We start from the raw sequence: 27,083 nt of genomic DNA on the forward strand, positions 1-27,083 counted from the left end.
AACCAGCATGGCTACCACAGCATTCTGCAGTGATATGCCATCCCATCTGGTTTGCGCTAAGTGGGACTATCATTTGTTTTTCAACAGGACAATGACCCAACACACCTCCAGGCTGTGCAAGAGCTATTTGACCAAGAAGGAGAGTGATGAGTGCTGCATCTAATGACCTGGCGTCCACAATCACCCGACCTCAACCTAGTTGAGAAGGTTTGGGATGAGCTGGACCACACATTGAAATAAAAGCAGCCAACAATTTTCCAGCATATTTGGGAACTCTGTTGGGAAAGCATTCCAGGTGAAGCTGGTTGAGAGAATACCAAGAGTGTTCAAAGCTGTCATCAAGGAAAAGCGTGGCTACTTTGAAGAATTTCAAATTTAAAATATATTTTGATTTGTTTAACACTTTTTTGGTAATTACATGATTCCATATGTGTTATTTCACAGTTTTGATGCCTTCACTATTATTATACAATGTAGAAAATAGTAAAAATAAAGAAAACCCTTGAATGAGTAGGTTTGTCCAAATGTTGGACTTGTACATGTAAGCCAAACTAAGTTAGTGGCACATATGTAACTATCCAAGCAGAAGATACAGCTGCTTCAAATGATGATATTTTGTTGCATCGACACAATCCCCTAAATATCCTAACATTTGAAATCAACCGAAGCTTGAAACCCTAGGCCTATTTAGTCTATTTTTTAGAAGAATCTTTGGTTAAATTGAAACAATAACTGTTGATGACTTTCAGATGCTATGTAGGCCTAAATAGCATTATTGATGATGTGTGATAAAGTATGGTCACATTTCGTTTACTCTGTTAAACCTACACTCTTAAAAAAAGGTGCTATCTAGATACTAAAAAGGTTATTCGGCTGTCCCCATAGGAGAAGCCTTTTTGGTTCTTACCTGGAACCAAAAAGCGTTCTCCTATGGGGACAGCCAAAGAACCATTTTGTAAGCATTTTTCTAAGAGTGTACACTTTGGAATGACTACTATAGCAACAGTGAATATATTTAGTTTCTCACGATAGCACATTGGTAATAGTCAGTGACAAATATCATAGCTAAGCTGGGCTGGGCCTAGTTAAAACCCTGGTCAGTGTTATCCGGTGTACTTGGGACGATCCTACCCTAATCCCTAACCCTAACCTTAACTTCTTATGGCTGCAGGGGCAGTATTGAGTAGCTTGGATGAAAGGTGCACAGAGGTGCCCATATTCAACGGCCTGCTCCTCAGTCATAGTTGCTAATATTTGCATATTAGTATTAGTATTGGATAGAAAACACTCTGAAGTTTCTAAAACTGTTTGAATTATGTCTGTGAGTATAACAGAACTCATATAGCAGGCAAAAACCTGAGAAATTCCACATCCTGTTTTTTTTCTAGGGGTGGCAGATTTTCAACCAAGCTCTCATTGAAATTACAGCGAGATATGAATGAGTTTTCACTTCCTACGCCTTCCACTAGATGTCAACAGTCTATAGAACTTTGTCTGATGACTCTAATGTGAAGGGGGGTCGAATGACACAGGAAATCGTAACCACTGCCACGAGTTGACCATGTATTCACTATGCGCGGTCACAGGGGAAGGACCTGCGTTCCACCGGTCATCTGAAGTCATTCTAATTCTCCGGTTGGAACGTTATTCAAGATATATGTAAACAACATTCTAAAGATTGATGCAGTACATCGTTTGACATGTTTCTACTGACTGTTACGAAACTTTTGGACATTTCGTCACGTTATAGTGGACGCGCTTTGTGACTTTGGAATTGTTTACCAAACGCGCTAACCAAAGTAGCTAATTGGACATAAATAACGGACATTTTCGAACAAATCAAACGTTTATTGTGGACCTGGGATTTCTAGGACTCCATTCTGATGAAGTTCATCAAAGGTAAGGAAACATTTATCATGTATTTTCTGGTTTCTGTTGACTCCAACATGGCGGCTAATTTGGCTTCTGTTCTGAGCGCCGTCTCAGATTACTGCACGTGTTGCTTTTTCCGTAAACTGTTTTTGAAATCTGACATAGCGGTTGCATTAAGGAGAGGTATATCTATAATTCCATGTGTATAACTTGTATTATCATCTACATTTATGATGAGTATTTCTGTTGAAACGATGTGGCTATGCAAAATCACTTGATGTTTTTGGAACTGGTGACTCCAATAAGCCAAAGTAAACTCAGATTTGTTGATATAAATATGAACTTTATCAAACTTTTTGTGTAAATTGAAGTCCTATGAGTGTCATCTGATGAAGATAATTCAAGGTTAGTGATTAATTTTATCTTTATTTCTGCTTTTTGTGAATGCTATATTTCACTTAAAAATGGCTGTGCTTATTGTGGTTTGGTGGAGACCTAACATAATCGTTTGTAATACTTTCGCTGAAAAGCCTATTTGAAATCGGACACTGTGGTGGGATAAACAACAAGATTACCTTTAAAATTATATAAGACACATGTATGTTTTAAGAATTGTAATTATGAGATTTCTGTGGTTTGAATTTGGCGCCCTCTATTTTCACTGGTAGTTGTCATATCGATCCCGGTATTGGGATTGCAGCCAAAATAAGTTTTTAAACCCTACCCAAACCTTAACCATTTTACATTTCAACTTCAATGGAGAAGAGACATCCCAAAGATTCCAGAGAGCACCAACCTTAAAAACCTGGATAGGAGACCAGAGGGTAGCTGCAAATAGATACATTGCATTTGGACCATTTGACTTTTTCCACATTTTGTTACGCTACAGCCTTATTCTAAAATTGATTTGACATTTTTTTCAATCATTAATCTACACACAATACCCCATAAAGACAAAGCGAAAACACATTTTTTGACATTTTTGCTAATTTATTACAAAATCAAAACAGAAATACTTTATTTACATAATTATTCTGACCCTTTGCTATTATACTCCATTGATCATCCTTGAGATGTTTCTACAACTTGATTGGACTACACCTGTGGTAAATTCAATTGATTGGACATGATTTGGAAAGGCACACACCTGTCTATATACATTTACATTTAAGTCATTTAGCAGACGCTCTTATCCAGAGCGACTTACAAATTGGTGCATTCACCTTATGACATCCAGTGGAACAGCCACTTTACAATAGTGCATCTACATCTTTTAGGGGGGTGAGAAGGATTACTTTATCCTATCCTAGGTATTCCTTAAAGAGGTGAGGTTTCAGGTGTCTCCGGAAGGTGGTGATTGACTCCGCTGTCCTGGCGTCGTGAGGGAGTTTGTTCCACCATTGGGGAGCCAGAGCAGCGAACAGTTTTGACTGGGCTGAGCGGGAACTGTACTTCCTCAGTGGTAGGGAGGCGAGCAGGCCAGAGGTGGATGAACGCAGTGCCCTTGTTTGGGTGTAGGGCCTGATCAGAGCCTGGAGGTACTGAGGTGCCGTTCCCCTCACAGCTCCGTAGGCAAGCACCATGGTCTTGTAGCGGATGCGAGCTTCAACTGGAAGCCAGTGGAGAGAGCGGAGGAGCGGGGTGACGTGAGAGAACTTGGGAAGGTTGAACACCAGACGGGCTGCGGCGTTCTGGATGAGTTGTAGGGGTTTAATGGCACAGGCAGGGAGCCCAGCCAACAGCGAGTTGCAGTAATCCAGACGGGAGATGACAAGTGCCTGGATTAGGACCTGCGCCGCTTCCTGTGTGAGGCAGGGTCGTACTCTGCGGATGTTGTAGAGCATGAACCTACAGGAACGGGCCACCGCCTTGATGTTAGTTGAGAACGACAGGGTGTTGTCCAGGATCACGCCAAGGTTCTTAGCGCTCTGGGAGGAGGACACAATGGAGTTGTCAACCGTGATGGCGAGATCATGGAACGGGCAGTCCTTCCCCGGAAGGAAGAGCAGCTCCGTCTTGCCGAGGTTCAGCTTGAGGTGGTGATCCGTCATCCACACTGATATGTCTGCCAGACATGCAGAGATGCGATTCGCCACCTGGTCATCAGAAGGGGAAAGGAGAAGATTAATTGTGTGTCGTCTGCATAGCAATGATAGGAGAGACCATGTGAGGTTATGACAGAGCCAAGTGACTTGGTGTATAGCGAGAATAGGAGAGGGCCTAGAACAGAGCCCTGGGGGACACCAGTGGTGAGAGCGCGTGGTGAGGAGACAGATTCTCGCCACGCCACCTGGTAGGAGCGACCTGTCAGGTAGGACGCAATCCAAGCGTGGGCCGCGCCGGAGATGCCCAACTCGGAGAGGGTGGAGAGGAGGAATATATATATAAGAATATATAAGGTCCCACAGTTGACAGTGCATGTCAAAGCAACAACCAAACCATAAGTTCGAAGGAATTGTCCATAGAGCTTACAGACAGGATTGTGTCGAGGCACAGATCTGGGGAGAGGTACCAAAAAAGTCTGCAGCATTGAATGTCCCCAAGAACACAGTGGCCTCCATCATTCTTAAATGGAAGAAGTTTGGAACCACCAAGACTCTTCCTAGAGCTGGCCGCCTGGCCAAACTGAGCAATTGGGGGAGAAGGGCCTTGGTGACCAAGAACCCGATGGTCACTCTGACAGAGTTCCAGAGTTCCTCTGTGGAAGTGGGAGAACCTTCCAGAAGGACAACCGTATCTGCAGCACTCCACCAATTAGGCATTCATGGTAGAGTGGCCAGACGGAAGTCACTCCTCAGTAAAAGGCAACAGCTAGTTTGGAGTTTGCCAAAAGGCACCTAAAGGACTCTCAGACAATATGAAACAAGATTCTCTGGTCTGATGAAACCTTGGTTGAACTCTTTGGTCTGGAGGAAATCAGGTTCCATTCATCAACTGGCCAATACCATCCCTGCAGTGAAGCATGGTGGTGGCATCATGCTGTGGGGATGTTTTTTTTAGCAACAGGGACTGGGAGACAAGCCAGGATCGAGGGAAAGATGAACGGAACAAAGTACACAGAGATCCTTGATGAAAATCTGCTGTTCACCTTCCAACAGGACAACGACCTTAAGCACACAGCCAAGACAATGCAGGAGTGGCTTCTGGATACGACTCTGAATGTCCTTGAGTGGCCCAGCCAAAGCCCTGACTTGAACCCAATCTAACATTTCTGAAGAGACCTGAAAATAGCTGTGCAACAACGCTCCTCATTCAACCTGACAGAGCTTGAGAGGATCTGCAGAGAAGAATGGGAGAAACTCCCCAAATACAGGTGTACCTAGCTTATAGCGTCATACCCAAGAAGACTTGAGGCTGTAATCGCTGCCAAAGATGATTCAACAAAGTACTGAGTAAAGGGTCTGAACATTTAAGTAAATGTGCTGTTTCAGTTTTTTTTATATACAGTTGAAGTTGGAAATTTACATACACTTAGGGTGGAGTCATTAAAACTTGTTTTTCAACCACTCCACAAATTTCTTGTTAACAAACTATAGTTTTGGCTAGTCGGTTAGGACATCTACTTTGTGCATGACCCAAATCATTTCCCCAACTATTCTTTACAGACTACAGATTATTTAACTTATAATTCACTGTATCACAATTCCAGTGGGTCAGAAGTTTACATACACTAAGTTGACTGTGCCTTTAAACAGCTTAGAAAATTCCAGAAAATAATGTCATGGCTTTAGAAGCTTCTGATAGGCTAATTGACATCATTTGAGTCAATTGGAGGTGTACCTGTGGATGATGTGGGGTGCTTTGCTACAGGAGGGACTGGTGCACTTCATAAAATAGATGGCATCATGAGGAAGGAAAATTATGTGGATATATTGAAGAAACATCTCAAGACATCAGTCAGGAAGTTAAAGCTTGGTTGCAAATGGGTCTTCCAAATGAACAATAACCCCAAGCATACTTCCAAAGTTGTGGCAAATGGCTTAAGGATACCAAAGTCAAGGTATGGGAGTGGCCATCACAAAGCCCTGACCTCAATCCTATAGAATATTTGTGGGCAGAACTGAAAAGGAGTGTGAGAGCAAGGAGGCCTACAAACCTGACTCCGTTACACCAGCTCTGTCAGGAGGAATGGGCCAAAATTCATCCAACTTATTGTGGGAAGCTTGACTTCAGCTGAATATATTTGCAAAAATCTGGCGTATTGTTTTCGATTGATTAGGGGGAAAAATGCAATTTAATCAATTTTAGAATGGCTGTAACATTTAAAAAAAATGTGGAAAAAGTCAAGGAGTCTGGATACTTTCTGAATGCACTGTACATTCTTCAATAGGATGTGCTGCCCAGCCTATTGTTTTTTTTTCTGAAAGTGGATATAAGTTGAAGATCTGACATTGTTTTAAATGTACAAATTTAAAATTAAACAAGGTTTGTCTATGTTGAAATTTGGTTACCATGATGAAATAATCCTGTGGTTGAATTGTCACCCTCAAAACAACAATCTCTGACTGATTTATTTTTCCAATCCAGTGTATTTTCCATGTCAAGCTAGGTTGACAAATTACTTTGAAACAAAGTTGATTCAACCAATTTCTGCCCAGTGGGATGTAACCTTTCCTGCTTTTAATTCATTAATGTGCACCAACTGGTCTACTTGGAGATTGAGAATCATCAAACACAAAAACAGAAACACGTTTTCTCTTTAGTCAACATTGCTGCAGGAAAACTCACCACATCAGATGTCGTCATGGAAACTCCTCGCGCATATTATTTACCTGCATTCCTTGAAGCCTACGAACCACTCCTCTCTTGCACGCAAAGCAGGGCAGAGCAAACACCTTCCTCACGCTCCCTTTCTGCAACCCCGCCCGCACAGTGCGCACACATAGCCTACGTAGAGCTCTTGGCAAGGATTTGAGCATCACAGAAAACCCATGCTATAATACAATTGAACACAGTCAATTGCAATTGCACAACTTCTCATGTCTTATGTGCATATTGTTTTTACATGTCCAATAATTTATCGCTATTTGAGGTTTACACACAAGCTTACTTGGACAATACAAGTGGCTATAAATTGGGCAACAGTATCCCAACAAAACACAACCCCACACACATATTAAAGCGGCAATCAGCAGTAGAAACAATAGCATCGCGTTTTCTCCTTGTTTCAGTAAAAAGCTAAGGATGGGTCAGGAGAAATGTTACCACTCTCAAATGAATGGACAGAGCTATGGATGCAAGGACTGACCATCCATTATATACAAATTATAGTTTTAATCATGTTTTGAGGCTATGTTTACATAACCTACATGTACTTTGTTTACAAAAATTTGAATAAAACAAGATTATATTTTGGGTTCTGATGGGGTATGGCAGTTGAACCAAGCTCATGAGTCTTTTAAGTTATATTCTTCAAGGATCAATGGGTCTATATCACAAAAATGGATGTAGCAACTGCTGATTGACCCTTTAAGAACTTAAAATGTGCACATTTTAAATAAGCTTTTTAATAGATAGGGGGCTTAACAATTGCAGTAGGTAAGGGGCCTAGGGGCTTATCACTGGTCATGGGGAGGTTAACTACAGAAACACAGGCCCCAAAACCTATAAGCTCATACCCCATCACTGACTGTCTGTGACTGACTACAAATCAACCACTCCTTTCTGCACAGGTCATTGAAAGACCTGCGTTGTTTGCTCACAGGTAAGCGAGTGGGCGTCCCTTTCTGGCGCAGCACCGACACACACACTATGCCATGACACACACACGCACTCACACACGGTTGGCTGCAATGTCACTGAATGCCTAATCTTCCGCATTTTCACAGGTTCGCACCTGAGTACCCCAAGTCACGCAATAAATCAAATATAATGTTCTTTGTCACATGCTTCATAGACAACAGGTGTAGACTAACAGTGAAATGCTTACTTACGGGTCCTTTTCCAACAATGCAGCATTAAAGATTTCATAAAAATCACATCAAATAAAACTGGGTAATAACAGGGTAGCTTAGGGGGGGTGGGGGAGGTTACCGGGGAAGCCTGATCATGGATGGCTATAAGATTCAGTTTTATGACTGACAACAGCATATGTTCTATGGGTAGGGGAGAGTGGGGTACGTTGAGCCATGTTTTAAATTCAGCATAACTACATCAAGGGAAATACAGTATTCTTTCTACCAAAGGTATCTACATATACTGTATTTCAGGATGTTGTGTATCCCTGGAAATAATCCGAATTCATGTAAACATAACAGTTTTGAAAACTTAACTTGTCGAAAAAAAAGTGGTCTCTTGGCACAATTTACCCCGGGTATGGGGTAAATTGAGCATGGGGACAGAGTAAAATTGTGCCTCATGGGGTAAGTGGGAGATGGTGTCCTGTAACTGTGTGTGTTGGTGCTGGTAGGTGAAAGTTTAATGCTGTGGTATATCTTAAATGTATGCCTACATTCAGATATAGATATCGGTTCAATATCCCATACCCTTCAATTTCTTGACCAGTTGTCTGAGGGAGAGATGTTGTTTTTATGTGCCAATTCAAAGGCAAGTTCTCAACATTTGAGGCTACTAAGCCCATGAAACTGGTCCTCGAGATTCTTGATATGTTTAGCATGCTCAGTCAGACTCCATGTCAACAGATAAGACCTTCCCACTGGGCACACATTGGTTGAATCAAAGTTGTTTCCACGTAATTTCGTGAAATTACATTGAACCAACATGAAATTGACATCTGTGCCCAGTGGGTTGTTTCTCTCTGCTATCATAACCTTTACATTTTTTTTTTTTTTTTTTTTACTTCTTCGGCATTGGTGTCCCTACCACAGGACGGTTGAGCTAACATAGGCTAATGCGATTAGCATGAGGTTGTAAGTAACAAGAAAATTTCCCAGGACATAGACATATCTGATATTGGCAGAAAGCTTAAGTTCTTGTTAATCTAACTGCCCTGTCTAATTTACAGTCGCTATATAATATAATAAGAATACCATGCTATTGTTTGAGGAGAGTGCACAATTTTGAACATGAAAAGTTAATAATAAACAAATTAGGCACATTTGGGCAGTCTTGATACATCATTTTGTACAGAAATGCAATGGTTAATTGGATCAGTCTAAAACTTTAGACATACACTGAGGTCATCTAGTGGCCAGATTCTAAATTGCACCTGGGCTGGAATAATACATTATGTCCTTTCTCTTTCATTTCTAAGATGATGGTACAAAAAAATACAAAAGAGCGGCTGTTTTTTTCTTTGTATTGTCATTTACCAGATCTATTGTGTTATCTTATACTACATTACTTTCACATTTCCATAAACTTCAACGTGTTTCCTTTCAAATGGTACCAAGAATATGCATATTCTTGCTTCAGGGCCTGAGCTACAGAAAGTTAGATTTGAGTATGTAATTTTAGGCGAAAATGGAAAAAAAGGGCTAATCCATAAGAGATTTTAAGCACAGGTACATGTTATTTTCGAATCAATATACCTCTTTCAGTGTCATTGTCTATTTTTTCATCCCTTGTTGCTACTCGAATAGACCAGGGATGTTCTCATGATAAGTGTGTGAATTAGGAAATGTTCCTGTCCTGCTAAAGCATTCAAAATCTAACAAGTACTTTTGGGTTTCAGGGAAAATGTATGCAGTGAAAAGTACAACATTTTCTTTAGGAATGTAGTGAGGTAAAAGTTGTCAACAAAATATAAATTGTAATGTACAGATAATCCCCCTCTAAAAACTCAAGTAGTACTTTCTAATATTTTTACTACTCACATTGTAGTGTATAGAGACTCCAACTCATGTACAAGACAATCTTAGAACTATTTACTTTGTTTAGATATAAGCATCATGAAACCTATAACACAATAAATACATTTGACTTTGTGAAAATCTGTTTTTTAGTTCTAACTTGCTTAACCACGTTAACCATGTTGTTTCTGAATTCACAGACTCTATGAAATCATGACCTCTTCCTAAATAGTTGTTCACAAAATTCATATTGTTTATGGTTTTCTAGAAACAAAGAGTGGCTTAACTAACCCTTTGGCTCAATTTACCCCACTCTCGTCTACTTGCCTGCCCTGTTAGGTCTATACTTAGCAGTGGAGCTTTTGGAGCTATGAAGGCTGACTGAGTGATGTGCTATCCAATACCTTGGCCATAGACATGAGCAACATATTCCTCCAACAGTTAATTTTTTTCAGGGAAAGTCGTTCGTATGTCCTGCCGTTTGGGTAGGTCTATTGGCAGTCATCAAGAAGGTTGAATAAAGTGTTAGGCCTACCACAGGTACCTTCACATGTTTTATGGTTACACACCTAACATTACGCAATATAATAGGTCCAAGGGCCATGTAAGTCATCAGTCATACTCCATACATTTTCACTGACACCCCAAAGTGCTCGTTAGATTTTGAATGCTTAGCAGGACAGGAATATGGTCAAATTCACACACTTATCAAGAGAACATTCCTGGTCATCCCTACTGCCTCTGATCTGGCAGACTCACGAAACATGAATTATTTATACTTTTACTTTTAAACCTAAGCATATTTTAGCAATTACATTTACTTTTGTACTTAAGTATATTTAAAAAGTATATTTACTCAAGTAGTATTTTACTGTAGTATTTTACTCGGTGAATCACTTTTACTTGAGTCATTTTCTTTTAAGGTATCTTTTACTCAAGTATTACAATTGGTTACTTTTTCCACCACTGCAGGTCTGAGTGAACCAGGTAGGCCTAACAGGTTATGGAAAAACAGGGACGGTTTTCTTCCCCTTTTGCGGTAGGGAGGTGTGTGTGTGTTTGCTCCCTCCCACATCTCTCAACAAATGCTGTCAAAGAAGCAAGATCTCTGTTGATAGTGTGTGTGTGTGTGTGTGTGTGTGTGTGTGTGTGTGTGTGTGTGTGTGTGTGTGTGTGTGTGTGTGTGTGTGTGTGTGTGTGTGTGTGTGTGTGTGTGTGTGTGTGTGTGTGTGTGTGCGCATGAGGCCTACCTGCCTACCTAGCATAGTACTATTTAGTGCCGCTTTGTTTGCAGCACCCGAGCTAATTCAAGGAACTCACGAAGCTAATTCAAGGAACTCACGAACGATAAGGCAAGACTGTCCGTCAGTCTGGCTCCAGTCTGCGGTGAAACATCACAGGATCATCTCCGCATCTCCGCATCTCCGCAGCTTCAAAAGACTTCACAGTTCCCACTCACAGCCCTACAGGAATGACAAGGGTGATCTCACCCACAACTGTTGTTCGTTTCACAGAACAGTAACATTAAGATGTAGATACTGTATGAAAAATGTCAAAATATATAATCGTGGATAGAAATGGGACGAAATCGATTAGCCGACCATTGTACAAAAATAAATCACCTGTTGAATGCGTGGTTTAAAATATGAGAAAAACATTTGAAATAAAAAAATTCTGATATTTGAGAAGTGTCACGGATGTTATTTTTCAGATAATAGCCAAAACAACCAAAAACAAGCTTAGCGTTTTACAAAGTCTGTCAAGACCGTGGGTGGTATGTACACTCACAGACTGATCATAGAAAGTGTTGCTGCCTTTGTCAGGACTGGAGGTGTCCCAGGTTGGGTAAATCTGTCTCACATAGCTGTGGCGTGTAACTATGGCAGATAGGAGACATTCGACAGGGTGCTAATGCTGCTAATAGAGGAACTGTTTGCCAACCTCTGAGTGAGAGAGTGACAGGTAACCCTAATGAGCTAGTAGAGACACACCCTGAGGTAGACAGGTCTGAGAGAGAGGGAGAGCGAGGGGGAGAGAGAGGGGGGTTCAACAGGTCCGAAAGAGAAAGGGAGAGCGAGAGGGGTGGGAGAGTTCAACAGGTCTGAGAGCAAGAGAGAGAGTGGTGGGATGGTTGTTGGGAGACAAGCCTTTTTAGTTCTAGCGTATTTAAAAAAAATTATATTTAACTAGACAAGGCAGTTAAGAACACATTTTTATTTACAATGACTGCCTACTTGTAAAGCCCCCCTGAGCCAAACCCTCCCCGAACCAGAACGACGCTGGGCCAATTGTGCGCCGCTCCTATGGTACTCCCGATCACAGCCGGTTGAGATACAGCCTGGGATCGAACCCGGGTCTGTAGTGACGTCTCCTTAGACCGCTGCACCACTCGGGAACACCGCGTGTATGCGTATGTGTTTTTGTTTGCATGTGTGTGTGTGTGTGTGTGTTCCTACTGAAACACATCTGGTGCAAACATCCATTTTTGTGATTAGAGGATGAACAAGGAAGAGGAAAAGTTTGCTACACTTGATCTTAATCCTGTGAGTAAACAGACTAAACCATTGGGGAGATGAAAGGGCTTTACCCTTATCAGCCAGCTGAGGCATTCACCAAAACACCACCGCTGAGGTGGGGCAATGGCGTGTTCCGCCGGGTTCTGCCAGAGGTGGGGTGTTTCACAGATGGCCAGATAGAGGGAGATGGGAAATGCAGGCCTAACAATCAGCAGGTAGATAAAGATTGGCCCACACATTAAAGAGATTAAAGGAGGCGATGAGTGTGTGTATGTGTGTGAACTGAGCGCAGTGGAACAAAACTGGCCTCTTCTAAAGCACAGTCAGACCTCCCAAGATGCATCTATATCTTACAGGTGATACGGCCTAACAAAGTTGGAGCTTGCCATCGCCGCTGCACAATCACCATCAGAAATGCCTCCCGGGGCCCTCCCCCCTCCCCCCACCCTCTCTCTCAATGAAAAAAATGATTTTTATTTTCTCCAAACTCCTTTTCTTAACTGCCTGCCTCTGTCGATCTCCCTCCTGCTTCTCCTACTCCTTGGCCTGCTACAACCGCCGTTTCTCACTCTTTCTTTCCAAGACAATAATTTCTCTACTTACCCCTTTTACTCTCTCTCTTCCCTCTCATGTGGTTTGGCTCCTCTCTTTCGTTCCCGTCATAGAAACAAAGGACAGAAGTTGGTGAGTGAGTGATAAACAAAGCATGAGGGAAACCGATGAGAGAAAAGGGATGAAAAGAGAAAGATGTACTTTGCAGAGAGAGAAAGAGAGAGAGAGAGAGAGAGAGAGAGAGAGAGAAAGAAAAAAGATGGTCACTGTTGTGGCTTAATGTGGTAATAAACAAGTGTATCTTACAGATATCTTCAGCACAACCCTTCTATCAAGTTTAATGAACTTTTGGAGTCTGTTGTTCACACAAAAAATTGTGTTTTGAGTTGTTTCTTGAGAAACTTCCGTTGGCCAATTGTGGGACTTTTCGGTTGCGGGGGGGTGTTGATGATGTCAGTGTGATTGAGGACAGAGAGGCAGGGGGCCGATGGAACGACACACACGGGACTTGAGAAAGGAAAGGAGAGAAGTGTCTATTCAATGGGGGAGGGGGGTAGTGACAAATAATGTTATGGTAAAGAGGGCATGCAAAAAAATAGAAAACATTTTATTACATCACAAAAGAGGTGGAAAAGACTTATCAAGTTTGTGGGAAAAAATAATAAGAGAATAAGCACAGACAAATTTTCCCCTACTGAACAAAAATATATAAGCAACATGCAAAGTTGTTGGTCCCATGAGCTGAAATAAAAGATCCCAGAAATGTTCCACACACCCAATAAGCTTATTTCTCTAAAATGTTGTGTACAAATTTGTTTACATCCCTGTTAGTGAGCTTTTCTACTTTGTCAAGATAATCCATTCACCTAGCAGGTGTGGCATATCAAGAAGCTGACTGAACAGCATGATCATTGCACAAGTGCACCTTGTGTTGGGAACAATAAAAGGCCAGTTTGGTCACACAACACAATTCCACAGATGTCTCAAGTTTATTGGGATGTGGTAATTGGCATGCTGACTGCAGAAATGTCCACCAGAGCTGTTGCCAGCGAATTTAATGTTTATTTCTCTACCATAAGCGACCTCCAATGTCATTTGAAAGAATTTGGCAGTACGTCCAACCGGCCTCACAACTGCAGACCAATTGTAACCACGACAGCTAAGGACCTCCACATCCAGCTTCTTCACCTGTGGGATTGTCTGAGACGAGCCACCCGGACAGCTGATGAAATTGTGGGTTTGCACAACCGTAGAATTTCAGCACAAACTGTAAATTTGAATGCAGAGATACCGTGACGAGGTCCTGAGGCCCATAGTCATGACATTCAAACACCGCCATCACGTCATGATTCAGCATAATAGATGGCCCCATGTCGCAAGGAGTTGTACACAATTCTTGGAAGCTGAAAATGTCCCAGTTCATCCATTTCCTGCATACTCACCAGAAATGTCACCATTGAGCATGTTTGGGATGCTCTGGATCAACGTGTACAACAGCAACTTCACACAGCCATTGAAGAGGAGTGGGACAACATTCCACAGGCCTCAATCAACAGCTGGATCAACTCTGTGCGAAGAATTTGTGTTGCGCTGAAGGAGGTAAATGGTGGTCACACCAGAAACTGACTGGTTATCTGATCCACACCCCTACCTTTTTTTAAGGTATATGCGACCAACAGATGCATATCGGTATTCCCAGTCATTTGAAATCCATAAATTAGGGCATAATTAATTTCAATTTACTGATTTCCTTATATGAACTGTAACTCAGTAGAATCTCTGAAATTGTTGCAAGTTGCATTAATATTTTTGTTTAGTGTAAATTCCTGTACTTTGGAGAACTAGTGAGTGAACAAAATAGAGGGTGAACAATTGTCTCTATCTAGTGGTGTGAAAATGAATGACACCCAATCATTTTGGAACAATGGGTATGCATGCTTTTGTTCCAGCCCTTCCTTAAACAAGAAACCTAATGAAAACAATTGAGTTGAGTTTTATTTCATTATATCATATAACTTGCTAAATCAGGGATGTTACTGCAGGGTTGAAATGAAAGCCTGCACAACCCACAGGCTCTCTTGGACTGGAGTTCTGAAAACATAAGAGAAAACTACAGACACCTGAGCAGTCCCAACAAAAACAAAACATATTTTATTACATTTTTGCATTAAAATAAACTCTTACCATGTCCAGAACTGTAGCACTCGCATGTGACACATAGAAGCGCAAGCAGCATCTTAACACGAGAAGTTGAATCTCAACAAGTAAACTAAAACTAAACAGAGAAATTGGACTTCAACATAAAACCATAACGACCCCAAATTTCTGCTCCCAGGTTAATCTGAATCAAATTGGACTGAATTATTTAGTATTGTGGACTCATTCATAGAATTCAATAAAATATGTGATTTATCATTAAACAAATACAGCATCTATATGCACAAAGAAACACAGACAAACATCATTTGGAATGATAACCATTTTGTTCAGTTGTTATTTTGATCAAGCCTGTGTGCCAGTCTGTTTGTGCAATAATGCCAAATCCTTGTAACTCTTGTCACGCCAAACATTGTTTACCAAGTACAGCAATGAAGTTGGCACAAGCATTAAAGGATCTGAGACCAGGCTGCTTTAGATTACACTCAGTCAACAAAGCTTCAACAACTTAAAATTCAAACATTTAACTTAAACATACTGACAGAGAATTTCACAGTAAACCTCTATTGCTTGACCCCTTGACTATAGCTAGAATAGTTACCTTCCTAGTTGTGTTCTGGAATGCGTTTTCATTCTAGATTATGGTCCAAGGACAACCCGTGTAATATAACTGGAACAATGTAGTACATTGCTAGGGAGGCATAAAGATTTAAGAGTACGACAAAAACAACTGACTGTAGTGGGTGTTTTGACAGCTCTGGGTTGAAGTTTCCCCTAGGTACAGATATAGAATCAGCTTCCCCTCCCAGAATCCTAACCTTAACCATAAGTGGGAAAAATGCTAAACTGACTCAGGATCAGCGTCAAGCGGCAACTTCACCCTACACCGTATCGGCACTTCTGTGGCGTTTAGTAGAATCAGTGTTCAGGATGGAGAAATAAGCGTTCCCTTCCCTGAGCTAAAACACTGAGGCAAAACTAATGATTTCTCTGTGAGCTAGTCTAACTGGGCTGTAGTCACAGTATCATTGAAGTCAGGTAGAGTAGAGAGATCCTTGGTTTGGGTGGTGGGAATAGAATGTTTGGTCCAGAGCTAAGCTTACAGTAGGGGAGTGCAGAGTGTATGAATTGCTAGATGTGAATTGGTGCAAATCTCAAATGACACCCAATTTCCCATAGTTGTACCATTAGAGTCCATGGCCCTGGTCAGCAGTGCACTACATATGGAATAGGGGGCCGTTTGAGCTGCACCCTGTCTGTATATTCTCTCTACTGCATCCCAAAATGGCACGCTATTCCTAATATAGTGCACTACTTTTGACCACAGCCTTATGGGTCCTGGTCAAAGGTAGTGCACTATATTGGAAATAGGGTGCCAATTTAGAGGCAACTAATTTCATGTGCACCTGTCTATCTACTCTGTCTTCTTCTTCTGTGCCGGGCTGCTGTTCCAGTAGTACAGGAGCTGGGCAGCGATAAGACCGTTACAGGAAGAGGATATGACATAGGTCAGGGCCATCAGGGAGTCACCCGTTTCCTGTTGGTAGAGAGAAACCAGGAAGTGAAAAGTAGAAATTATTGGCATGTTGGATTAGGACAGGATCACACACAGACTGCCTGAAATGGCACCCTTCAGGTGTCATTTAGCAGACACTCTAATTACCTACTATATAGGGAATAGTGTGCCGTTTATGACGCATCCACACTCTCACATACAGTACACACAATTTATACACAGTAACACATTTTACTCGCACACAGCTGCACATACCGACTCACTCAGGATAAGAGTGTCTGCTTGTACAAGTAACAAAACATCAAGAACAGCTGCTTTTTCCATGACAGATTGACCAGGTGAAAGCTATGATCCCTTATTGATGTCACTTGTTAAATCAACTTCAAATCAGTGTAAATGAAGGGAAAGGAGACAGGTTGAAGAAGGATTTTTAAGACTAGAGACAATTCAGACATGGATTGTGTATGCTTGCAATTCAGAGAGTGAATGGGAAAGACAACATATTTTAAGTGCCTTTGAATGGGGTACGGTAGTAGGTGTCAGACACACTGGTTTGTGTCAAGAAATGCTGCTGAGTTTTCACACTCAACAGTTTCCCGTGTGTATTAAGAATGTTCCACCGCCCAAAGGACATCCAGCCAACTTGATACTGAAACTGTGGGAAGCATTGGAGTCAACATGGGCCAGCATCCCTGTTGAACACTTTTGACACCTTGTAGAGTCCATGCCCCGACCAATTGAGGGGTGCAAACTCAACATTAGGCAGATTTTCCTAATGTTTGGTATACTCAGTATACATTCACTGTACACACACATATACCTGTATTGAGGTGAATATGCGAGCCAAGGAGCCAGCGAACAGCATAAACACAGTGATGGCAGACAGCTGACCTGTGTGTCCATTACGATAGTTAGTCACTACCTGAATAAGCTGCAATCACAGGGAGAAATAAACATGATCACAGATTAATACAATGACAACATTATTTTGTTAACTAAGGATAACTCCTATAAAACACATTTTCTAACACAAATCGACTTTATTATCGAGTTATTTTGGGGCACATTTTTACAGTTGAACTATTTAAAGCACAATTAAATCCTAGAGGATAACATGAAAATATTAAAACAAATTTATTGTCCAATGTGGTGCTCGAACAACATAACGCTGTTACAATTTAACACGTTGATTATGTTATACATGTTAGAGAATCTATTAATGCGCTTACGTACCCTGCCAATGATGATAGCAGGCATGTTGGATGCCTGCATGGCCATGACCACAGGCATTGGCGTTACAGGGGAGAGCAGCAGAGCTACCAGACCAAAGTACACCACCAGGAACAGCACACCTAGAGGGAGCAGACACACAGAATTAGAACGTCAACCACTGCTTGTGAGGGCAGCTAGTTGTATGCTAACGTACAATTGTACATTGTAAGCTCAAAAGGAAGTGTTAGTAGTGAGTGTCAAGTCTTATCGTCAGGTAGGTGTGTGTGTGTGTCTTACCTTTGACTGTGTTGCCTCCATAATGCATAATGAGGAACCCGATGGCTACTGTCTGTAACATGAGGAAGAGGGCCTCACCCCAGGCACTGAAAGAGAAAACGCCAAATATGTTAACTTGTGCGTGTCTGTGTGTGTGACTGTCTGTGCATGTCTCCGTGTGTGTGTGTACAACTCTACCACAGTACCTGAAGGGGAAGCTGTTAGCAATGCTATAGGCCATGGTGCCGGTAATAGCCAGCAGCTCCAGCAAGACAGAGTTGAAGCTTAGACCATCTGCACTCTTAGCCCCCATCAGCTTCAGGATCTGGGGCAGCTTTACTGTGGGGAGAGAGAGAGTGGGAGAGAGCGAGATATGGGTTATGTATTATCTGAACGTGTGCTTGATGGATCGAATTCTATTGTAAATATCTTTCTATCTACAGGTAACTGCCCAAAAAAAGGAAACACCAACATAGTGTCTTAATAGGGATTTGGGCCCCCATGAGCACCCATACGAGCTTCAATGCACCATGGCATAGATTCTACAAGTGTCTGGAACTCTATTGGAGGGATGCGGCACCATTCTTCCACAAGAAACTCCATAATTTTGTGTTTATTCGACGGTGGTGGAAAACGCCGTCTTAGGCACTGCTCCAGAATCAATTCCGTTGACATCTGGTGACTGACACACACACACACACACACACACACACACACACACACACACACACACACACACACACACACACACACACACACACACACACACACACACACACACACACACACACACACTAAACCCCCTATGCTCCTTTGAGATCCCTCTTTAAAAGTCACTGCCATATCTTCTTCTAGCCACAGTAGCCAGAATAATGGGCAACTGGACATTTTTATTCATGTCCCTAAGCATGATGGGATGTAAATTGCTTAATCAAATCAAATGTTATTGGTCACATACACATGTTTAGCAGATGTTATTGTGGGTGTAGCGAAATGCTTGTGTTTCTAGCTCCATCAGTGCAGTAATATCTAACAATTTCACAACAACACACACACATCTAAGTACCGGAATTGAATTAAGAATATATAAGCTGCATACACTAAAATACAGATGAATATAATATAATACAGTATATACAAATGAGACGAGTAATGCAAAATATGTCAACTTTATTAAAGGGACTAGTGTTCCATTTATTAAAGTGGCTATTGATGTCAAGTCTTTGTATATAGGCAGCAGCCTCTAATGTGCTAGTGATGGATATTTAACAGTCGGAGACCTTTTTAACTCAGGATCCACAACTGTACAGTACTTTGTACACATTTGCTCAAGTGTTTCCTTTATTTTGGCAGTTACCTGTATATAAGTGAGGGGCAGGGAGTTATGCTTTGCACACATAGGGAGAGAGAGACAGAGATAAAGATTGAGAGTGAGTGGGATGTTTACTGTTCATGTTTTATTGTTTATTTCACTTTTGTTTATTATCTACTTAATTTGCTTTGGCAATGTAAACATGTGTTTCCCATGCCAATAAAGGCCTTTGAATTAAGAGAACGAGATAGAGAGAGGAGAAAGATAATCTTAATCTTACCCATCACAGACCCCAGGATGATTCCGATGCCCAGACCTTTGCTCAGCACAATCTTTAGACATGGCACTGCAGACAGAAACAATCGTCGATTGAACGGGTATTATCAGAGAGAACAGATGGATATGTCGTTCTTCTCCTATCTAGAATTATTGAGGAACTGCAAGAGATTGAGGAACACTGGCATGAGATAGCCCCGCCTCTGAACGCTGTCAAAACAAATCTTCCAACTAACTACTAACGTTAGCTCCTCTTCTGTCTTTTTAGCCTGTTTAGAGGGTACGATCCCTACGTCCAATATATTTCTTTATATCCAGTAACTGTAAATGCAAAAGATAACATAGAAGTTACATTGTGAAATATCGATTAAAAACGCAAGTCTTGCAAGCGAACGATACCTAGCTAGCTCATCCATTCAACGTTGAAGCCCTGGCAAGCTAACGTTAACTAGCTAAGTTAGCTCTTGCAATCAAACGTCAGTCAATTATGTAAGAACTTGACTTACCATCCAGAAAGTTAAAATTGAGGAAAAACTCGTCGTAACATGATTCTGGCATGAAATAAGTGAGTAGGAGCCCCTTCAGTGGGTCCAACACAGAATTCTTTGGAAGTTCTTCCATAACAGGGCTCGCCATTGTAGAACTGTGACGTGACGTAGCAGTGTGCAAATAATAACTGTTCCCTCACGCTAGACGGAAACATATGCACTGCCAGTGGTTCCGGAGCTCATTGATTTTTGTTGTTGTTGTTGATTTCATTACCATTACCACTCCCCATTAGCCGACGCCAATGGCGAGAGCTCGTGTTTCTGGGGTCTGACACATAACGAACAAGCCATTACAGACAAAATACTTTACAATTTACATACATTTAAAAACACGAACATGTAGTATTCCTTTGCATATATCAGTTACACATACACTGAACAAAAATATAAACGTAACATGCAAAAATGTCAAGGATTTTAGGGAGTTACAGTTCATATATGGAGATCAGTCTATTGAAATACATTAATTAGGCCCTAATGTATGGATTTCACATCACTGGGAATACCAATATGCATCTGTTGGGCACAGATACCTTTAAAAAAAAAGTAGGGGTGTGGAAAAGAAAACCAGTTAGTATCTGGTGTGACCACCATTTGGTGTGACCACTATTTGCCTCATGCAGCACGACACACCTCCTTCGCATAGTTGATTGTGACCTGTGCAATGTTGTCCCACTCTTCAATGGCTGTGTAAAGTTGCTGGATAATGGCGGGAACTGGAACACGCTGTCGTACGCGTACGCAATCCAGAGCATCCCAATCATGCTCAATTGGTGACATGTCTGAGTGTACAGGGCATGGAAGAACTGGGACATGTTCAGCTTTATTTCAGAACATTAAATTCTCTTTTATTTTAGCTCATGAAACATGGGACCACCACTTTACAAGTTTTGACCAAGTTTTACACGTTTGTCGACTTTTGAGACTATAGCATCTTTAACACATAACATCTATATTTGAAAATACCCAGAGTTCAGCTCTTGAAACACAAAATACGGTACTACCACAGTATGAGTCATAATATCCATAAAACATAGCAGTCAAACAGGGAACTGGTTCCAATCGTTTTTCCGCCATACATTTTTCCCATAGGGGATTTTAGAAACACTTTTTAAAAAGGGCTGTGTTTTGTGTAGGCTTACCCTGAATTGACATTTTGATAACCGTGTAAACCTCTCTAGGACAAGGTGACTTTTATAAATGTATTTACACCCCCAAGAATTAAATGCTAATTAGCGGCCAATGTGGCTATCATAAAGTACTACAAATACCACGATGATCTGGACAAGACTGCCAACCGAGGCAAAGGTAAGAATCTCTGGATCAACTATCTAATGTTAGGTAAATGTAGTAATGAATAAATAGGCAGGAGCTTGCCGGGATTTTGTAGTTTTGCGTGATGTCTAATTTTATTCTAATTAGCATTTTTGAATAGGACCGTAAATAGAGCAGAATTTATTGATAAAAGTGATCTTGTCCAAGAGAGATTTACATGGTTATCAAAACTTCACACCAGGGTAAGCCTACATGAAACACAGCCCTTATTTTAAGCTTATCTAAAATACCCTATGGGGGAAAATGAATGGTAGAAAAATGATTGGAACCGTTTCCCTGTTTGACCGCTAGGTTTTATGGGTATTATGACACCTCCACTGTGGGGCTCTATAACTACAACTAGTTAGCAAGTTGGAAATGTCAGAGTTTCCTAGTTCTGACTCGCACTTGAACGCGGCTTTAGCTAGCCAACTTTGCCATGACATCGCCTACAATTGTGATGTGGGATTTCTATTGGAGAAATGTGAGTTATAGATCTGTCATTCTCATTGAACGCAAGTCTAAACAGCAGTAGATCTGTTCCATGTGGGCTATTTCTATGCTACCCATTTTTAAGTCTATTTTTTGCTTCTTTTATTTTTACTATTGTACACAAGCTTCAAACAGCTGAAAATAAAATATTTTGGGGTATGGAAAAGACATTTCACAGCGGTTTAGATGGTACAATGATTATCTACACTATACTTGCTTGTTTTGTCACATAAACTTAAATTAGGCAAACTATTTTTGCAACCTGGAAATGGTGGTGAGATTTCTGCATAGTGCATCTTCAAGGTGCTACCAGCCACCACTGGTATCCATATACAGTAGTGAGCGTGCTTCAGTAATCATATTGAATAGTGGTTTGAGTTTGTGCAAGTGTGTGTATGTGTGTAAAAACTATATTCAATGGTTTTCCATGAATATTCACCAGCACTTTGATCAATAACCTAGTTTACAGTGCATCATTTGCATTTAGCTGAACTGTTTACATCTGTTGTATCTTGTGAATAAATACACTTTGATTGTATAAATACCTACTGTACAGTACTCTACACCTCATTGAAATACCTTAATCTCTCCACTAGATGTCGATAGTACCCACGCTGAGCCACACAGGGCGAGATTTTAGCCTTCTGGTGAAGGGAACCACAATGGGCACAGGGCTTGTTGCTGGGAACCTATTTGAGAGTTGCGCCGATGACGACAGCTGGAGGGAGCTGAGTGAGGACCCAGTTGTTCAGGAGGCCAGCTGACAGGGGGCGCTATTCACCTCTGATGTCATCATTGCAGGACATTGGTTACCAATCAGGGTCCACCAGGAGGAGCCATATGGACGCTCCTGGTATAAAGTTATATGTGTCCCAAATGGTACGCTATTTGCTACATAGTGCACTACTTTTGATCAGAACAATAGGGTGCCATTTGGAACGAGCGTTTTCCTTCAGGCACAGATCTAGGATCAGCAGTCAGCACCTGCTTACCTTCCTTGTGGGGGAAGAAATGCAAAACTGAGCATAGATAAGGGGACTGAATCTGTGTCAGACTATCCACATACACCTGCACAGCCAACCTTCAGCCTACCTTTCTAACCGTTGCAATGAGGGGGAAGAAGTACTTTAGGTAAACTTTATCCTACTCGCGCGGAGATGAGTCTGCGTCAGACAATCCACTCACACTGTGGAACAGTCATTTTGGGGACACTGTCTGCATATCTGAGGTGGTACGGGGGCAATTGTCTATGATGTTGATTGTAGTTCTTTATCAAAGTCCCTTTAAATGAAACACATTCATGGTAAAAGATTGACTACCTTGGCTGATTGTTAATTTAATGTAATAACGTCTATAATAACATCACACAGGTCAGCATGTGAACCCTTTGGAATGACCTGGATTTCTGCATAAACTGGTTATCAAATTTGATCTGATCTTCCTCTAAGTCACAACAACAGACAAACACAGTGTGCTTAAACTAATAACACACAAATGATTGAATTTCTCTTGTCTATATTGAATACATAATTTATACATTCATAGTATAGGTTGGACAAAGTATGTGAACCCCTAGGCTAATGACTTCTCCAAAAGCAAATTGGAGTCAGGAGTCAGCTAACCTGGAGTTCAATCAATGAGACGAGATTGGAGATGTTGGTTAGAGCTGCCTTGCTCTATAAAAAACACTCACAAAATGCAAGTTTGCTATTCACAAGAAGCATTGTATGGTGTGAAACATGCCTTGAACAAAAGAGATCTCAGAAGACATAAGATTAAGAATTGTTGACTTGCATAAAGCTGGAAAGGGTTACAAAAGTATATCTAAACGCCTTGATGTTCATCGGTCCACGGTAAGACAAATTGTTTTTAAATGGAGAAAGTTCAGCGCTGTTGCTACTCTCCCTAGGAGTGGCCGTCCTGCAAAGATGACTGCAACAGCGCAGAATGCAGAAAGAGGTTAATTAGAATCCTAGAGTGTCCGCTAAAGGCTTACAGAAATATCTGGAACATGCGAACATCTCTGTTGACGAGGCTACGATACGTAAAACATTAAAAACAAGAATGGTGTTCATGGGAGGACACCACGGAAAAAAACACTGTTGTCCAAAAAAACATTGCTGCAGATCTGAAGTTCGTAAAAGAGCACCTGGATGTTCCACAGCGCTACTGGCAAAATATTCTGTGGACAGATGAAACTACAGTTGAGTTGTTTGAAAGGAACACACAACACTATGTGTGGAGAAAAAAAGGCAGAGCATACCAACATCAAAACTTCATCCCAACTGTAAAGTATGGTGATGGGAGCGTCATGGTTTGGGGCTGCTTTTCTGCCTCAGGGCCTGCACAGCTTGCTATCATCGACAGAAAAATGAATTCCCAAGTTTATCAAGAAATTTTGCAGGAGAATGTTAGGCTATCTGTCCGTGAATTGAAGCTCAACAGAAGTTGAGTGATGCAACAGGACAACGACCCAAAACACGGAAATAAATCAACAACAGAATGGCTTCAACAGAAGAAATTACGCCTTCTGGAGTGGCCCAATCAGAGTCCTGACCTCAACCCGATTGAGATGCTGCGGCATGACCTCAAGAGGGCCGTTCACACCGGACATCCCAAGAAAATTGCGGAACTGAAACAGTTTTGTAAAGAGGAATGGTCCAAAATTCCTCCTGACCGTTGTGCAGGTCTGATCGGCAACTACAGAAAACGTTTGGTTGAGGTTATTGCTGCCAAAGGAGGGTGAACCAGTTATTAAATCCAAGGGTTCACATACTTTTCCCACCCTGCACTGTGAATGTTCACACAGTGTGTTCAATAAAGACATGAAAATGTATAATTGTTTGTGTGTTATTAGTTTAAGCAGACTGTGTTTGTCTATTGTTGTGACCTAGATGAAGTTCAGATGCAATTTTATGACCAATTTATGCAGAAATCCAGGTATTTCCAAAGGGTTCACATACCTTTTCTTGCCACTGTACTTGTATTTATTAAGGATCCCCTTTAGCTGCCATGAGAAATATATATACATATTATTAATGTTAGCTCTTTGTGTACATTTAAGGGCCAGCCGTGCTGCCTTCTTCTGAGCCAATTGTTTTTTTCCAAGGTCCCTTTTTTGTGGCACCTGACCACACAACTGAACGGTAGTCTAGTTGCGACAAAACTAGAGTCTGTATGTAGGACCTGCCTTGTTGATAGAGCTGTTGAAAAGGCAGAGTAACGCTTTATTATGGACAGACTTCTCTCCACCTTAGCTGCCCTTGTATCAACATGTTTTGACCGTGACAGTTTACAATCCAGGGTTAGTTACTCCAAGCAGTTTAGTCACCGTAAACTTGCTAAATTTCCACAGGATTTATTACAAGAGTTAGTTGAGGTGTAGGTTTTAGTGAATGATTTGTCCTAAATACAATGCTTTTAGTTTTTGAAATATTTAGGACTATCTTATTCCTTGCCGCCCATTCTGAAACAAATTGCAACTCTTTGTTAAGTGTTGCAGTGATTTCACTCGCTGTAGTAGCTGACTTGTATCGTGTTGAGTCATCCGCACACATAGGACACACTGGCTTTACTCAAGGGCAGCTGCATGTCATTAGTAAAGACTGATGAAATATTGGACCACCTCTAACCCAATCATCCCATTGGAGGAACACTTCTGTTTCCACCCATGTTAATGGCTCAGATTATTGTGTGCGTGTGTGTGTGAGTATGAGAATGATATGGCAGAGGTAGTATCAAGAAGATCAGAGGAACACCTTTTTCCATCCACGTCATGGTTATATTATTATATTACCAGGTTATTATTATTACCTGAGTATCACTATCAGTATCACCTATGACAAACCTATTACTTAGTGTGTGTGTGTGTGAGAGAAGTTGCAGAATGGTGTGTGTTTGGTAGGACGTACCAGTTATGGGCTGGTAGATAGGGTGAGATGTTTATGCCACATGGGCCATAAAGCTCATTGGTATCCTGGTTGGACTGTTACCTGTTGCCATAACTCTCCCGCTCTACAGCATGCTCTCTCTCATAGAGTGAGAGCGAGGGAAGTCGACTGTTTTATGGTCGGTCATAAAATACGCTGCTCCTGTGCTCTGTAGTGTTTGAGATTGGAATGTAAACTGTGGAACACAGAGAGGCCCTTGGACATCAAAAGTTTGAATAATTAAACAATGTTTCTACTTTGAGAATTTGGGGATGGTCCGTGGACACTTACCGGACAGTCATGACGATTGTGTTTCATTTGGTCATCTCATGGAGGACAAGGAAACACACATAACCGTATCTCTTAAAGTGTACATTTCCCATCTGTCAGGTTTACATCTAAATATTGTGAAACGTATGTGATTAAACATGAAACTATTTGTGAAAAGATGTTTTGTGATGCTAACCTTCTAAATAAGAGTGTGAATTTTCATATAAAGATTAACTAGTCAGTGGCCACACCCCCGTGAGCCCAGACATCACATAAGCGTCATAGAACCACCCCTTCTTCCACAGAGTATAAAACCCACTTCCTACAAAATATACATTAAGTCAGAGAATGCCGGGACAGAGTCCCCAGGTTGGAATGGCTACAATTCTATAGGCCACAGAGACCATACAGCTGTAGTTTTGGCTACACGGCTGAAAATGGTTCAACTCTGAGACTATCGATCACTACAGAATAAGAGCAAATTCTAGACGACACGAATTACTAGTCTGCAGCTAGAAATGACTTAAACCTAGAACGAGAAAACCAACAACCACCGAAGCATCTATTCTGTGAGAACATTTCCGAATGGTACTCTGAAGTAACCATTCTAACCACCTACAACCACAAAATACATTGTGACTGTTAGGATCGTTAACCAGAGACTCTGATGATCTCTAAAGGATTATTGAGTGTTTTCAACGGAGAGACAACAACGACATACAAGCGTATATATGTACATTGCAATTTCTTTCAGAATGAGCGGGCCGTTCATGTGCAAAGTATTAGCGTGGTTCTAATCCCAGAGGCCGACCCAATACAACGTCATCGCAGCAGGAGAGGCAGACGGAGCGGCCTCCTGGTCAGACTTAGAAGGCGAGCACACCATCCACCGCTTCCGAGCATACTACCCGCCAATATCCAGTCTCTAGACAACAAGGTGGACAAAATTAGGGCACGAGTAGCCATCCAGAGAGACATCAGAGATTGTAACATTCTCTGTTTCACGGAAACATGGCTCACTCGGGTTATGGTGTCAGAGTCGGTACAGCCACCAGGTTTCTTCATGCATTGTGCCGACAGAAACAAACAT

At 41.4% G+C, this 27,083-nt stretch overlaps 1 protein-coding gene across 1 annotated transcript; it reads right to left on the minus strand.

The window, feature by feature from the left end:
- Positions 1-14,819: 14,819 nt before the first annotated feature.
- LOC118392188 (mannose-P-dolichol utilization defect 1 protein-like) lies at positions 14,820-20,134 on the minus strand. The gene is made up of 7 exons (XM_035783906.2): positions 19,947-20,134; positions 19,445-19,510; positions 18,059-18,191; positions 17,874-17,959; positions 17,598-17,716; positions 17,185-17,295; positions 14,820-16,385 (listed from the first exon to the last, which is right to left on the minus strand). The coding sequence occupies exons 1-7, from the start codon at positions 20,074-20,076 to the stop codon at positions 16,263-16,265; spliced, it is 768 nt and encodes a 255-aa protein (XP_035639799.1). The 5' UTR covers positions 20,077-20,134; the 3' UTR covers positions 14,820-16,262.
- Positions 20,135-27,083: the final 6,949 nt, after the last annotated feature.

The sequence above is a fragment of the Oncorhynchus keta genome, chromosome 13 (genome assembly GCF_023373465.1).
Source record: "Oncorhynchus keta strain PuntledgeMale-10-30-2019 chromosome 13, Oket_V2, whole genome shotgun sequence".
Taxonomy (NCBI): Eukaryota; Metazoa; Chordata; class Actinopteri; order Salmoniformes; family Salmonidae; genus Oncorhynchus; species Oncorhynchus keta.

Bases quoted from the DNA above. Each gene is read 5' to 3' on its own strand.
- LOC118392188 (XM_035783906.2), bottom strand. From the start codon at position 20,076: ATGGCGAGCCCTGTTATGGAAGAACTTCCAAAGAATTCTGTGTTGGAC. The intron at 17,717-17,873 runs GTAAGACACACA...TGCTCCCTCTAG, and splicing joins TGGAGGCAACACAGTCAAAG to GTGTGCTGTTCCTGGTGGTG. The intron at 17,296-17,597 runs GTACGTAAGCGC...CTGTGATTGCAG, and splicing joins CTGCTATCATCATTGGCAGG to CTTATTCAGGTAGTGACTAA.